Here is a 15,534-nt window from a genome sequence, read left to right on the forward strand (position 1 = left end):
CTGAACGGGGGTTCTGAACATTTCCATCACTCACTTCAAGAGACGTGAGCTTCTAGGTTCATTGTAAAAAAAACCCCATTGTATTTGCAGAGCTCCACTGTCTTAATTTAAAACCAGAGAGCCACTGAGGAGGTAACAATTGTGAAAGCTAACTATATGCTAGATGCCATTCTAAATACCTAACAAATGTTAACTTTTACTCATAAAATGACCAAAGTATGAAGTAGGCACTACTACGATCCCATTTTACAGATGAGAAAGTTGAGGTGAAGTCAGGGAACTTGTCTGGACTGTGGAGGCTAAGACAATACCTGCCATTCCAGCTTCTGGGCTATTCTCTAACCACAGGCCACATGGCTTCTCTTGATCACAGGAAGACAAAGGTCACAGAAGAGGGGAGCTGCTTATCAGACAATAAGCTGAACCCAACTAAGAAATAACTCGGTTACCTAAGGCTTCTGAGTCAAAGTAAGACATATTGTAAAAACTTCTTAGACGTTGGAAGCCCCAAGTGATAAACACGTGTGCACAAGGTACGATGGGAGGGGAAAGCTGTAGGCTCACTTCCATCAGCCTGTTTGCTTATGGCTCAGTCGAGGGTGGGGCGATGCCTCACATTTTGCCAGTTACCGCTTCACAAACACCCATGATGCACTGGGCCAAGTGCCGCAGGCCTCCCCCAGCCCCAGCATCACGGGTTACCGGGGCGGGGCTAATTCACGCCAGGTAAATTAGGGACAAAGACGAGTGACGAGGAGAAGGTTCTCACGTTTTAGCAACGCTAATGCGGCAAAACGTTCCCCCCAATTTTTAGATTCAAAAAGAAAGCCATGATTTGATTTAGGGGAAGCAGAAGGTACCCGTTTCTTCACTGTACATCACGTACGATGAGGCGAGACCAGGCTCAGCGCCTCGTGGGGCGTGTGGACGCGCGGAATCGCAGGCCTGCGTCTGGCTTTCCGCAGACAGGTCAGCCTCCGTGCCTCAGTACCCTCAGCAATGGGGACAATGGGCGCCCCTCACAGGCTGGGAGGGTGAAACGCAGCCACGTGTTGTGTGCCACACTGCTTGGCACAGACAGCCTTCAGCTCAGAGCCACTGTACAGGTGATTGTAAAGGGCACTCAAGAAACAATAGCTACTGTTTTAAAAACTTCCCAGGAGGAAGACGCACAGCAGTTAACAAGTCCCTTTGTGTTCTCTGTTGACAGGAAGCCCAGCTAAGGGCCTAACACAAATGCAGAGAGCAGAAGCAGGACTCTGTCTGAGTCCTGTGGGGGCGGCGGGGTCCTCCTGAGGATGCTTGTCTGTCTGCTTCCTCCCTTCTGGACCTTCCCGGGTCTGTATCCCTCTGTTCAGCCTGCCGGTCTTCATCTGCTGAACTGGCATCGTCGTAGTGGTAGACAGGATTCACAAAGACTGCTTCAGTATTTTTGAAAAAGAAGCATCTGCTGTGAGACTGCCACAAAGGCACGGGCTCAATTCAAAGCACCAATACTGAACAGAACAACCGTGGTGCATTTGGCAATATAGCGAGAACCCTTGTGGGGAAACGCTCCTCAAGTATATTCTCAAAATAGGATAGTTGGTATCCTGGCAAGGTCCTGGGAGGAGGGCCGAGCTTAAGTAGGCTGGGATATAGATCCCAGAAAGTGGGGCACACCGTCCCCGAGGCCACCCTAATTCAGGCCTACCGCGCTTGGGGCTCCGACCCAGCCTGGCGTCTCTGAAATGCAGCAGACAGCTGTTCCCATCCCTCCTCCCGAAACCATCCCAGGACAAAGGGTCAGCAAGCTGGCCTTTTGAGAGTAATCGATCTCCTTGCCCCAGAAGCATGATTGGTTTCCCAGAGCAGAAAGAAGGAAACGTGGGTCTGAACAGAGCAAACTCCCAGCTCACCGCGAGTGATGAAAAGCAGTTCTCAGAAGTGGAGAAGCTGATGGAGAGAGGAACCTAAAATTCAAGCTGCCTTTCCAACCCAGGGAGTGTTTGTGGCTTTTCTGGTACTTCTAGAATCCTTCTGAGTCAGAAGCAGAAGTGAGAACTGATCTTGAAGAGAAAGCAGTCAAATCCAGTTGAGACTCTGAAAATCTTACCTGATTCCAAAATTGCTTTTGTTTCAAATGATATTAAATTTAGTCCAGGTTTCCTTTTATGCCATTTAACTGCATTTTTTTCTTAACAAGTAAAAAACAACTAGCTATCTTTCTTGTACTGCATACCTCTTAGTTCTTTTTTCTCTTAACATATCTCAGATTGATTTTTTTTCTTTCTTTCTTTTTTTTTTTCTTTTAATGTCCACACAACCATCCTCTAAAGCTAAAAATCGGTGAGACACAGGCCGGAGTGCTATAAACCAAGGGCTAACGGGAAGCGTTACAGCCATCCTTCCACATTAGGGGTTTCCCTAATCACAGAGTTTGGTGAGGGCCTGGCCCACTGACTACCTTTCAGAGCCCATCAGACAGAGCTATCACCTTTCATGTAAACCCAGCATGGGCTAAAGAGATTTTGAATTCTACATTGTGAAATATCCAGCAAAATGCCACAACTCACTGTGGGCGGCACAGTTGAAATACAAAGCAAAGCAAAATATATCACTCACAACATTCGATTTGCACTTCAAGTCACCAACGAATAGGTTTCCTTTATGTGCAGTCCTTCCATTTTCCCACTCTACTGCCTGCAGTGTTCTAACACACGGTTTGCCAACTTTGGTCCCCGGGAAAGATTGAGACCACCCCCCACCTGGCCCCACCTTAGAAATTAGGATTCAGAAGGTTTGGGTGGAGCCCAGGAATTTGTTTCTGTAATATACACCCCAGGTCATTCTGATGCTAATGGTTCTGTGAACCACAGTTGGAAAAACACTTTTCTAACACACAAAGCACTTGAGTCCACTTTATTCTCTGAAACTCTAGGTAGTTTTCCAGTGCAGCCATGGGCCAGCCAGACTCGGAAACTGCTCCGGCTTCCAGCCGCGCCAGGCCTGGCTGAGCGGAGGCCCCCGCCAGGGAGCCCCACACCGGCGACTTTACTCTGAAAGTCCAGCAGAGAGCAGCAAAACGCTCTTCCTGCTCTCCCTCCGAAACTGCACACGATTTGCTTTGAACCTTCTTTCTTATTTATCTCCTAACCAGAATAGAAGAATAAAGAGGGCTTTGAGATGTGATTGTATCTGATCAAGGCTGAGAATAAATATTTCTAGGAACAGAATGATACAATTTTATCATCTGGAGAAGGGATTGTACCAAGGTCCTTATCTCTGGGAAAGGGATTGTATGACTTCCCTTTCTTGGCTGGAGGGCAGTAGTCTGTTATCTCCCATCAAAACTGTTCTTAGTAATAACTAACTTAAATCTCTCCAGCACCAATGAAAACATTCTAATTTTGGGATCTAGGCTAAAGGAGATTGTTGAAGCACTTTGAATGCTAATAAGGTTTTTAAAATGAAAACAAATATGATTGTAAAAATTTCAGAATTAAACAGAAGCTCAGGCACTTTCCGGATCATAGGGAAAGATCCTCATATATTTGTTTAACCTTGTCATTAAGATGATCATATGGCGTGGTGGATTGACAAAACGCAAAACCAGTCAGAGGCTGTGTAAGTATCCGAAGAGCGTGGAACAAAGGGACAGGGACAGCCATTGAGTAGCGGCTTTGATCCCAACTACAGTATTGTTTTCAGACCTTTGACGCACTCAAGTTTATTTCTGACACAAAAAGGAGGGCAAGGTGTCTGGAGCTTCTGTAACACGAGCTATGTCTGCACACTTCCCAGTGGGTGGAGGAAAGACCAAAAGGAGACAGGCGAGAGGGGTATTTGGGGAACTGCACCGTGGATGAGAGTAAAGGTCTCTATTGGTGAAAAAGAAAAAAAGTGAGGACGACTGAATGGAAATTACAAGACAGTCAGTTTCAGTTTAACTTAAGAAAACTTCAAATACTGGTGAGAAAGCCAGGGAGGAACTACCATATATATTGGACATACAAAATGTGTTAAGTTACTTAATTTACATGTACTTCATTTGAGTCTCACAACAACCTTCTTTGGTGGAAATCATCCTCATGTTTTTTTAAGTCAGAAAGTGAAGCTCAGCGAGGTTAAGGCATCCGGCCAGCGAGGCACAGACACACCAGCGGGGCCCAGATTTCCCTGTTCTCAGAATCCTGTGCTTTTCCCACTGCACTGCCTGCCAGGTGTGTTGTCAAAGGAATCTCTTCCTGGAAGCTTGATTGAAGGATCTCGAAATCCCTTCCCAAAGTTTTTATAATGTTCTATATAAATATCTTCTAAAAAATATCCGGGTTTTAAAATGTTGTATTTTGATGTAGTTCAATACTTTTTAAAAAACTAGGGTTTTAAACCCCACAAGACAAAATGTGTTCGTTCCTTACCACTTTACAGGATAGTTGAAAGAAAAATACCTTAAAATCAAATACATTTTTTTTCTTCTAATGAAATAATTTTTCTTTCTTTGAAGCCATGACTAGAAAGATTTGCTTGGGGACCAGTGTCCGTAAAGATTATAATTCCGCCCAACTATTCTTGAAACACACAGATAATTCCTGAGAAGGGAGCATTCTGGAACTCAGAGGGGCTTCCAGTCCTCGGGCTGCCATTAGGTGCCCTGGAGTAAGGTAGGAAATGGGCTTGCCATACTGTAAAGCAGAGCTTCTAGTACCTTCTGTTACTGTTTCATTCTTGATTCTCCCTCAGGCCCTATTGTACCTTCTTATTGTTTCATTTGAATAATTAGATCTCTCCAAACTTCGCTGTTAAATGCACATTCCATTTTATAAAATCATGTCAAAAATACCGTGCATTCATACAGAAAGCAATTTTTTTGCAAGAACCATTTAGTAATTATTTTCTTTGCTTTCACTACTCAACCTGTTCTGTTGTCATTTTGTTTTCTTTTGTGTTTAAACGTCTATATTATTCTACCTAGCACCATCAGCCATGCTCAAAGTCAAAACGCTGTCTTTGGCGTGGGCAAAAACGTTTAAGTATCACAGGGATGCATTGTGCTGTCAGACTTTGTCTCAGCTAGACTTCAGTTTTTGCAAAAAAATGGACTGATCTAGACTGACCTGATTTTAGCAACTAGTTATAACATCAAAGTTGCATTTTGCCTGGGAATATCTGACCCAAGGTGATAAAACTGTAGGAGATTCTCCCTCAGGCCCTTCCAATGAAAGAATTGGGAGCTAACTTCATCCTGGCTAAAATGCACACAAAAACTCTGATCTAAGTCATGAGTGTGTGATTCCTGGTGGTCCCTGATCATAGAGAGATAAGCGCTAGACATTTCTTTTTCCATCCCTTCCCCAGTGTTTTTTGTTTTTTTAATGGATAGTTGCTTAAGAAGTTCAGACATACGTATTACTGAAGAACCTCTTTTCTCCTCAAACGTGTATTTATGAGGGCCTAGACATTTTAGTACTCCAGAAGGTATGTTATCTCAGGCTAAGACTATCCATGCAAAGTGCTTTAGAGGGCTGATAAAGTATTTGTGGCTAATTCAACAAGGCTTTTATTAATTCATGTCTGCATTTGCATGTATTAATACTGAAAGTGAAAAAGGTTTCTTAGCAATTAGATAGTCAATAACCAAATGACATCATACCAAAATGAAGGTGAACTTGAGAGTGGGGCAGTCGTCAGAGGAATAAGGAGTGAGGTCTTCTGAATAACTGTGGCCCACACAGCAAAACTGCCATCTATGGTGATGCAATGTCATGTCTAGATAATTACATATTGCTGTTTTGTGAGCGCATTACGAAAGCTATGCCTCCAGGAAAAGCTGTCATAACAGCTAATGCCAATAGCAAACTGAAATATTTGGTCTCTAATTTTAACAGTTCGGTAAGTGGACAAGAATAATAAGACCTCATGAAACATCCCCTTGGTCCTTTAATGGGCTGGGAGTAGTATTTTCAAGTGACGTAAATGCTTCCTACTTTGAAGAAATGTACTTGGAAGCTGCTAATAGAAGATGTTTCAGTTTCTCAATCGTATTTGAAAAGCAAATCCCACGACTATCTTTGCTTTAATTATTCCCCCCTCTGTCGTCTTCCATCTATTCCAGAATAACAATAATTCACTTGAAAACCTCACTTACTTTTTGGTGTTCCTATGCCTCTAAAATGAAATAGCATACATGGAATTATTGTGTAAAGTCTCTCAAACAAAAATGATATCATCGAATAAAATTTACCACTTGGACCAGAGATGTGGTAAGGAAAGGAGGCAAAATTCTTCCTACTCTGAGTTTAAGAAAACAAACTGGTGGTGATTTCACAGACAGAATTATAGTTTTTATTCCTAATTTTAAACATCACTCTGGGGCCATGTTTTGGACAAAGGAAACATAAATATGATTTTGCAGTAAATCTTAAAAAATTCTCAAGAACAGTAGGTTAAACCTTTTCCCCAGGGCTCAAGATATGAATCAAGGGATTTATTTAATTAGCTTAAAAGCATAATGGACAGAAAAACAGTTTCCAAGATCAAATAAGTCATTTTCCTCATACTGTAGTATCTGCGTCCTTGTGAAGTAATATTGTCACGTTTTGTATAGTTGTGGTCATGTCTCTGTCATTACTGTTAACCAAATTTGATTTGTCAGTTTAATGAATTAAGAGTTTGTGACAGAGTCCTGCTCAGCCATTTGGAGAGTGGTATCATGCAAAGGACCCAATCCAGGCTGTTAGATGACATGTGCGTGTTTCTTAAGTATTCTTGTTCTTGACATTTTAACTGATAAAAATTTCCTCTGAGAGAGCAAAGCCTTCCTACCTAGGAAATGAGTTTGTTTCAGGACTACCAGGTCTTCTTCCAATACACAGACAAAAGAAACGTCCAAACCTGTGGATAATTTTTATAAGAGTTTATTGGAACCTAAGCTCATGACAGACGCCGGGGAGCAAGATCTCAAATGCTCCAAGAGAAGGACAGTTTTGCAGCGGCTTTTATGCTTTTGAAATTAGGGAGGGAAGTAAGGAAGATTACAGGAAGGGTAGGAGAAAGCAAGATGGGGACTGGATTACAGGATAGTTAACAAGATTATGGGCTCTGTGAGGGTGGTCACACCTTCCAGGGGTGTTGCTTCTGGTGTTTCAAATGTGTGATAACCTAGGTGCACAGGAACAAAGGGCAGGGCTGCTTAACACCTTTCACTTAAGAAGTTACAGGTCCGGGGTTGGGGCGGGACTCCCCACCGTGACCTGCCCAGCTAGAACTTAAGGTTTATTACAGTGCCGCAAGTAGCAGGCACATGATCTGTAAGAAAATCCTCTCTTAGCCCCACTAGTCCTCTAAGATAAATGCACAGACATTCATGGTGACTTCTTTCTGATGGTGAAGGAGGAAACGGTTGCCTGGATTTGTGTTTACAAAGATACTGAGGACATTACGGACAGCTAAGGCTGCAGTCCCATAGTTAGAGATATTTCAGTGGGTTTTATCATTGAGCAGAATTGTCATTCTAATTAGGTACATAGGAAAAGTGTCAATTTTGTACATATAGCGATGAGTGTCCTTTATTAAGTGCTCACCACACGCCAGGCACTGACATTTTTCTCTACAAAAATCCAACACAAGGCCGAAGATTCATTTACTTCATACAGGATAAACACCCTTTGTTCATGGTGAAAATTACTTTTTTTTCCCTCTACAAAAATTGATGAAATTTGAACTTTTGACATATGTTATTCATTTTTTTTTACTATGGTGGGAATCTATATGACTTTTACTGCTTAAAACTTTTGAGGAGAAAACTTCAGAAAATATTTTGAAATGTGATTAAAAGATTTTATGTTCGGACCAATGAAAGTAGACTTTTATAAAAATATACTAAGGCTTTCCCCCAAGAATTACAAAAAATATAATGGCAATTCCACCTATCTAAATAGAACATGGTCTATATTAATATGAGTATTTTCATAGGCCATAGTTTGTATACTTCCTTTTTGAGGATAAAAGAAGGTAATCGGGTAAAAATCACTGCTGTAGTAATTTCTTTCCACTAATAGATCTGATGCCTTAAAATACATTATGGAGATAAAATTTAATATCTATGGCTTTAATTCTTCAATTTCCCTATACAAACACATTCTAGCTGTGTGACTTAGGGTAAATTACTTAATGTCTATGCCTCAGTTTCCTTATTTGCAAGGTGGGGGTTATAGGGTTGTTGAGAGGGTTAAATGAGTTAGCAAAGTGATTAGAACCGTGACTGGTAGGTCGTAAAAATCCCTTCCCTTTAGTTACTGTTACCATTGCTTCCAAGATGAAAGGCACACAGACAGACGTCCGTGTGCAGACTTCTCCTTCACGGCAGTCTCCCTGACCGTAAATGGATGTGGGTGCTCCTATTCTTTTAGAACAGAAGGTTAAAGAAGGTCAAGGAGACTCCATGTTGGCCCCCAAGTCTGGCAGGGAGATGAGCTCGGCGGCGATACTTCTGGTGACGGGCGGCAGGCAGTGGCTGGCACCGCAGTCGTATCTGAGAGGCATGGCGCTGATGCCACTTCAAAGGCAAGGCCCCCTCCTATTTTTATCCGGGGTCGGCAGCCTGCCCAGGCACTCGCCTCTTGAACAGAAGGTTCTGCCAGGTCTCCGACACCTTTTAAGGCCTCCAGACTCTTCTCACAAGACCATGGAGACCATTTATCACAAGACCATTTGTTGTGCTATGTGGCGTTCGATTTATAAAGGCAATCTCTCCTGTCCGCACAATCTGGAAATGGTAGCCAGCATTGTTACCATTTTACAACCAAAAAAGCAAGGCTGGGAGAGGTTGAGTCACATGGGTAACAAGAGGCCAGGTAGGACCCCCAGATCAGTGTGACCTGGGCAGGTCCACGTGCCCCATACGTCATACCGGCTTCCACAACCCTCACCTCTTCTCACAGAGGCGTTTGTTTCCTGCAGACATAAAGTAAAAGTCTATTGTTTTGGAGCCAAACATTCAAACAAGTCAACCTAAGATGAATTAAGAGGAATTAATTAGGGGCAGAGCCGAGACGAGAGGCTCTACCACAAGACAGCTCTCTCTCTCTCTGAAGACTAAGTGTGTCTGTTGCATTCACCGACCTATTTAAGCAATGCATGGTTACTTGGCTACTCTTCCACCCCATAATACGATTTATTAGTCCTGGGAATCCGCACTATTCTTGGCTAGCAGAGTGATACTGTGATTTCTGTCTAAAGAAATGGACACTCCTCCATTTTTCAGATAAGAGAACACTATGACAGAAATCCCAAAACTCTACTTGGTAGAAGAAAATTTAAGATTCACTTTAAGAAGGCAGGTCCCAGGAAATATGAGATACAAAAAAGACCTTAAAAGTCTCCTCACCAGCCCCTGCCCTGGCTTCAAGTTTGACTGTATCTACGTCATCTCAAGGGAGCATCTTCCCTACATTTAAAGACCTCTAGGTAAAGGGATTCCAAAGATCTAGGTAAAGGGATTCCACAGATCTCCCATGTTCAAAGAGGAGCAGAGAGGCCAGGTGGGGGAGAGAGCAGGAGATGCAATCGGAGGTGCAAAGAGGGGCGGGACAGCAGACTTCAGAGGGCCTGTGGGTCAGTGAAAGGACTTTGATTTTTCTTTTTTGAAATGAGAGGCCACTGGAGGGTTTTAAACAGAGGACTAAGTGATATCATCTGATTTAGGTTTTCACAGGATAATGTTGGCTGCCATATTGAGAATAGACTAAAGAACTGAGGGTGGTACCAGGGAAATAGGAGACAATCCAGGCAAGAGACTGTGAAGGTTTAGCCAAGGATGGTACCAGGGGAGGAGGTGAGAAGTGGGTGGTTGTGGGGTGTATCTTGGTGCCGACAGATCAGCTGTAGAAGGTGGCAGGAGCAACCATGACACCAATGATGGACCTGAAGAAACGGGAAACTGGGGAAAGCCTGTGCCTTCTTTCTCCTCTTCAGGTGCCCTTTCACGGAGCTCTTATGTTTAGAAATTCTAGTGATTAAAAAGGCAAAAGCAATGCCATTTATTTCCATTGGCTTTAATTGGAGTCTGTTTATGAGAAAGTATATGTTTGTGCTGAATATTTACTGACAGGTGTTTAAGAGAAAGGAGTGGGAGAAGCTGAAATAACATTTGTCTATTGCAGACACTTTCTCTACTAGGCATATGTAAGCAGGATTTCAGCCAGGAGAGTGTTTTCAGCTTTTGAGGTTCACAGTATGAAACAGTCTGAACTTCAAAACAAAACATGTATTACATTAAATTTCTCTGGCTTCTGGGGCTTTTGGCATTAATTTAGAGTTCACCCCATTGTCCCAAGTAAACCTCACACTATACTTCCTTTTTTAATGGTGTTTCCTGCCAGTTAAATTGGTTACCAGACAGTTTAACAAGGAAGCTAACTAAGCTGCTTCATTAGCAAGCTAAGTGATTCAACATTTAGCTGACAGGAAAAGGTGGTTTATGTGAAGCTGAGAGGGGCTGCAGCGCCCCTGAGCTTTCAGCTTAGTGGAATGGGGCCCCATGGAGTTAGCAGGTGCAAGGGTGGAATGGATATTCTGTTTGAAATAAACTGGGTTGGGTGAGCTTAGGTGATCATAGAACTACTAAGTGGGAGGACATTCCTGAGAATGTCACTGGACCCACCGAATCTCCAGCAGTGGCAGCGGAGAAAGTCCTTTCATTAAAAAAAAAAAAAAAAAAAATTAAAGGATAATTGGAGGCAAAGAGAAAGAAGCAATTTGATGACACATCACACATAATGCCGATTTGACATTTTGGTTCGAGTTAATGGATCCCATATGAAAATTTAAATTCTTTTGATAGTAATACAACCCATAGTGGAAACTACAACCAGGACTCAACCCCTGTTATTCTAGGATCCTACCATCAGACAAACTCCAAAACAGTAGAAACACCTCAGGTCCCTTTGGTCATTTCTGGTTCTGGGTATATCACACTGGGTATCTCAGCCAGCCAAGCAGACAACGACTTGAGCCTTGGGACAGAGACAGACAGAAAGAAATAGGACCCAAGAACAAGACAGGAAAATCGCTTTGGGGAAATACATCCAAATTAGGAGTTTGGGTGCAAGCAGAGACGAGAGGCTGGCAATATTTTTGGCACAGAGGCAACGATGTATAGATACCTAAAGACTTATTTATTTATACTACAGTTGCATGTCTAACCTACGACCATTGGTACTTTTATCTTCTATTGTTAGCACTGGAAGGAACAGGTCAGTCAGTATTCAGACGTCATTCTGCTCACTGAGGTCGCCGAGTCTTCCTCCACAACCAGGCCTGCTGCACTAGTGGGCACGTGTACCGTCTACACGAGATGTGTTTGGCTTTTTTAGCTTCAATGCTATTTTAAGGTTGTCGTCAGAAAGCCTTGACTTCCTCTTTCAATGCCATACTTCAAAGTTCCACTTTCCCTCCACACATTCAACTGATGAATGTTTATACCTTAGCTGAAAATAAATCTTTGGTCTCTTGGTTATTAGGATACCATTCAACAATGTTTTGAACTTTCTAATTTCTGATAAGTTTCCATTCTGAAGATTTTGAAACTAAACAGGTGGGAGAAAGAAAGACCACAAAATAAAGATTTTCTCTTTCATCCAGTGTTTACAGATGGCCGATCACTGAAGTGTATGCACTCACGGGCTACTTAAGACTTCCAAATATATTGCTGATTATTTCTTTCTCCCATTATTAGCTGGCACTATTAGCCCCCTATATGCATATTCAGGAGCCTCTCCTGGATTTCTGTAGAGTCTGGGATCCCTGTATTATCACCTCTTCAAGAATCTATGGTTTTAAAGACCGGACTAGAGCAGATCCCTGTGGAGCTCTATCCACCCCATGAAAGACCAGGTAAGGCAGGATCACTGGGATTTGAACACCGTCCCGGGGACTCTAGACCACTGCTGTTCTGTCTTCCATAGGTGAGGACAAACGGGACACGTGACGTTTACTACAGGAGACGAGAGCTAAATGTCTCTTTATCATACGGAACGTTAACCCTTTTCACCATTTAGAAAGCCCCCCCCATTGGTCCTGTGGAGCTGGGTGGAGACTCTGCTCTCAGCTGACCTTCTGGGACTGACTGGCACCGCAGAGTTAAAACAGCTCTGCGCTGCGTGTCATCGAGGGCAAGGGCTGCCCTGAATCTCCTTTGTCTTTCCAGGCTCACAGCCTGGAAACATTAGGGGTTCAATACAACTTTTGTGAAATGAATGAATGAAGGTAATGCATGACTCATGTGAAATAAACCCGTAAATGGTCACTAAAATCAGACTTTTCCCCCTCCCTGACTAAGTGAAGAGGATTTATTAATTAGATCTAGATGACAATAAGGACATTAATGAAAACAAGCTTTTGCTAGGATTCAACCATTGTTACGAAAATGTTAATGATTAAAGAGAAGTAAGACCCATTATACTGACCCCCTTATTTTTCATATGTGAGCCAAGAATGAACCGACCACCTTTTGGTGTTTGCCTAATGGAAAAAAAGAAGCAACACATTTGAATCAGAGGTATTTTGTCAAATTCTGGTTTGCTATTCACCTTAAATTTAAGAACTTGATTAAGAAAGAAAAGCTGTTGAAACTGTTTGGGGAATTTGAACACACTTTTAAGCATGGCAGTGCTTTTATTCTAGAAACACAGCCTTCGGATGCTTACAAAGCTTATTCATTTCCCCTCCATGCACACTTTTACTTTTGCCAGAAGTTTGTCTAAGCATCTCATGCAGAGGGGGATGAGTAAGGAAACACAGGAGGGTCCAAGGGGAGAACATAAGAGCTTTTAGGAATTATAGCTCTGCATATCAGACGGCCCAAGCATTTAGCTCCCACAGCAGAATGTTTCCAGGGCTCAAAGTTGAAGAAATAAGGAATGTAATACACATAAAACGGAGAAAAACACATGTGAAACCGTGGTGAAGTGTTTCCTTCGGAGACACGGGATGAGCAATATGCCACACTTAGGAAATAAAGACTCACGTGATCTTCACCAACATCAATAGATTTTGGGAGGAAAAAGGCCATCCACTCCATCACACTGGTGACACCAAATACATCTAAGTAGGTTTTGCTTAGTTTTGTACAATTTGATGCACTAAAGTAAGACAACAGATTCCAAAGCGCTTGGGAGCAGGAAGTACAAAGCCCAGGAGGTCATAGCCTGTTTCTAGGGTTGTAAATAGGTTTTGTTCATCTTGTACCAAGACAACAGGACTCAAATGAGGGCGGGCCCTACACATAAATGTGACTGGAGGGCAGACAGAAAAAGGGACTCCGGTGTGGACAGGCCCTGCCGTGCTGGTTATGCCTGAGACATGGTAGCATCGGAACTATGGGCTCAGAGACAGTGAGGCTGAGTCCCAGACCAGAGCTCCTCCCGCTCCAGGTAGAGGCAGCCCGTCTTGGCTTTACGACCAGGCCCTGTGGGGATTTGATTTTACATTGCTTGGTCATGGTGCTGAGAATAGTCTGGAATAACTGTCAGCACACACCCAAATGAACGAGATACACTGACGTTCTCTTTGTTTCTAGGAGATGGCACGCTCCCTGTCTCTCCCTGGAAGACCGGTCCCACCCGCCCTTCCTACAACATCGCCGTGGGCCTATCAGCCGGCCTGGAGCTACCCTACTGAGCCAGCTAGGGGCTTCGAGAAAGCCAGCAGGAGGCTGACCCCTTGGGAAGCGGCAGCACAGTGTCCCCTTGGCCGAGTGGATGCTGCCTTTGAACCCAGAAGCATCCAGGAATCCATCGTGGCAAACGTGGTCTCAGCAGCTCGGAGGAAGGTGCTTCCCGGGCCCTCGGAGGGCTGGAATGAGACACTGTCCTGCGTCCCCCACGCCGCGAAGGCCAATGTGGGCGCGTTGGGGCCACAGCACAGTGCCGGGTCCCTCCCCAACGACGGTATGCTCACCAACGCCCAGTACGGCCAACAGCCGCCATACACATGCTACAGGCAGCCTTCCAGAAATGATTCTGAAATCACCTCTGATCACTGTCTTTCCGTAGCCGACGGCAACTATAACCCACAGCCACGGGGGTGGAGACGCCAAACATGAAAGTCAGAACTGGTCGTGTGCCACCGACAACAGTAACTTTTACACGTTCCTTTGCAGGGTTTTTGACTTATCCGGCACATTTAGACTCACGCCGGTCTTAGCTTGTTCTCAGAGTCCTCTCTCTGAGCGTGTGTGTGCGCGTGTACACATGTGAGTGTGAGTCATTTCCTTGTCTGCTGGTGCATGGAGAATTTCTTTGAAGAAAAAATGCATTTTCTGCACTGATGTGCAGGCACTTATACCTAATTCATAATCCCAATTCCATTTATGCCATGAACATGGGGGAATCTAGGCAACCAAACAAAGCTCAATTAAATGAAATTCCGCCTTTTCTTCTATGAGTCTTATTCCAAGAAGGAATTAATGAAATGCAGTGATTGTTATTAGCGGTGACAATGAGGTGTGTAACACTGCAGAGGCTTTCAGGGGGAGCGTGCCAGGGAACAGTCATTCCATAAAAAAGATGTCCTTGGTGTTACTTTAAGCATGGCTCAGAAACACTTAAAAATGTATTAAAATTCAGGTTTGGTTTTCAGAATTGAAATGTAGGCATGCTCAGAAAGAAAGAAAAATCTGAAAGGAAGATGATTATACATTTCAGAGGACTTTTGAGGTAAATGGTGTAACGCGTGGGGAGTAGAAAGCCTTAGGTATGGGATGTATTTTTAATCTGGTTAAAGCCAGCAGCCTGAGACAGGAATAGACTTGGGGTTCCAGTACCCTCATTGGCCAGAGGAGCAGATCAGATGATCTAATCTCTTGTATCCTTAACAGCTCTGATACTCTGAGATACTCTCATTGATGCATTATTCATTTTTGCTGCTCATCGTATAAATATCAGGTTAAATTTAGGGGTGGATTAGGTCATTGGTGTCACTTAAGTATCATTAAAGGCCTAAAGGAATTGTTGGGCGGCAGGTTTTGTGCTACGTGTTACATGGAGTGAGGGTTGATGTGACTAAAAAAACGTGATGGATTTAAGGAAGTGGCAGATGGCTGTGTCTGTTATTATACAGCTGAGGGGCATGATCATTTATTTAGTTATAGAAAACATGCCCCAGGAGCCTATGCAACAAGTGGTGTTTCTTTACATAAAGTCATCACCAGGATGTTAACAGAAGTCAGACCGCTGCGTGGTCCATCATGACCTGTACTCGTCAGTGGGACCACGAGACAGTCAAGCACCACCCTCACCTGCAAAGTATCAAACACAAGGCAATTCAACGTACGTTACATCATAAGCAAGTATTGAGACTATTTTAAAATTAAAATAAAAAAAAATTTGAGTATTCAAAACTTTCTTAGGTTTTTAAAAGTGATTATTTTACTTTTACTTTTTAACTCTTAAACTTATGATTGTGTCTTTCACAGAATAAAAGTTAAAAAAAAAAAATTTCCAGGATACAAGTGACCCCTTCCCTTGGAAGTGAAAGAATACAAATTTGAAGAAA

General features: G+C 43.2%; 1 protein-coding gene across 2 annotated transcripts in view; it reads left to right on the plus strand.

Annotated features, from left to right (window-relative positions):
• The window catches only part of SYNPO2 (synaptopodin 2), a 134,941-nt gene extending 119,666 nt beyond the window's left edge, over positions 1-15,275 (plus strand). The window contains exon 5 of one of the 2 annotated variants that reach the window (XR_004425549.1): positions 13,559-13,676. Coding sequence is in view for 1 of the 2 variants with exons in the window: in XM_033133685.1 (XP_032989576.1) it covers positions 13,559-14,083 (525 nt within the window). In the remaining variant the exon portion in view is untranslated. Of the gene's footprint in view, positions 1-13,558 lie in introns of both variants that reach the window. The other variant, XM_033133685.1, reaches the window with a different exon arrangement.
• Positions 15,276-15,534: the final 259 nt, after the last annotated feature.

This window comes from Rhinolophus ferrumequinum, chromosome 18 (genome assembly GCF_004115265.2).
Source record: "Rhinolophus ferrumequinum isolate MPI-CBG mRhiFer1 chromosome 18, mRhiFer1_v1.p, whole genome shotgun sequence".
NCBI classification, from domain to species: domain Eukaryota; kingdom Metazoa; phylum Chordata; class Mammalia; order Chiroptera; family Rhinolophidae; genus Rhinolophus; species Rhinolophus ferrumequinum.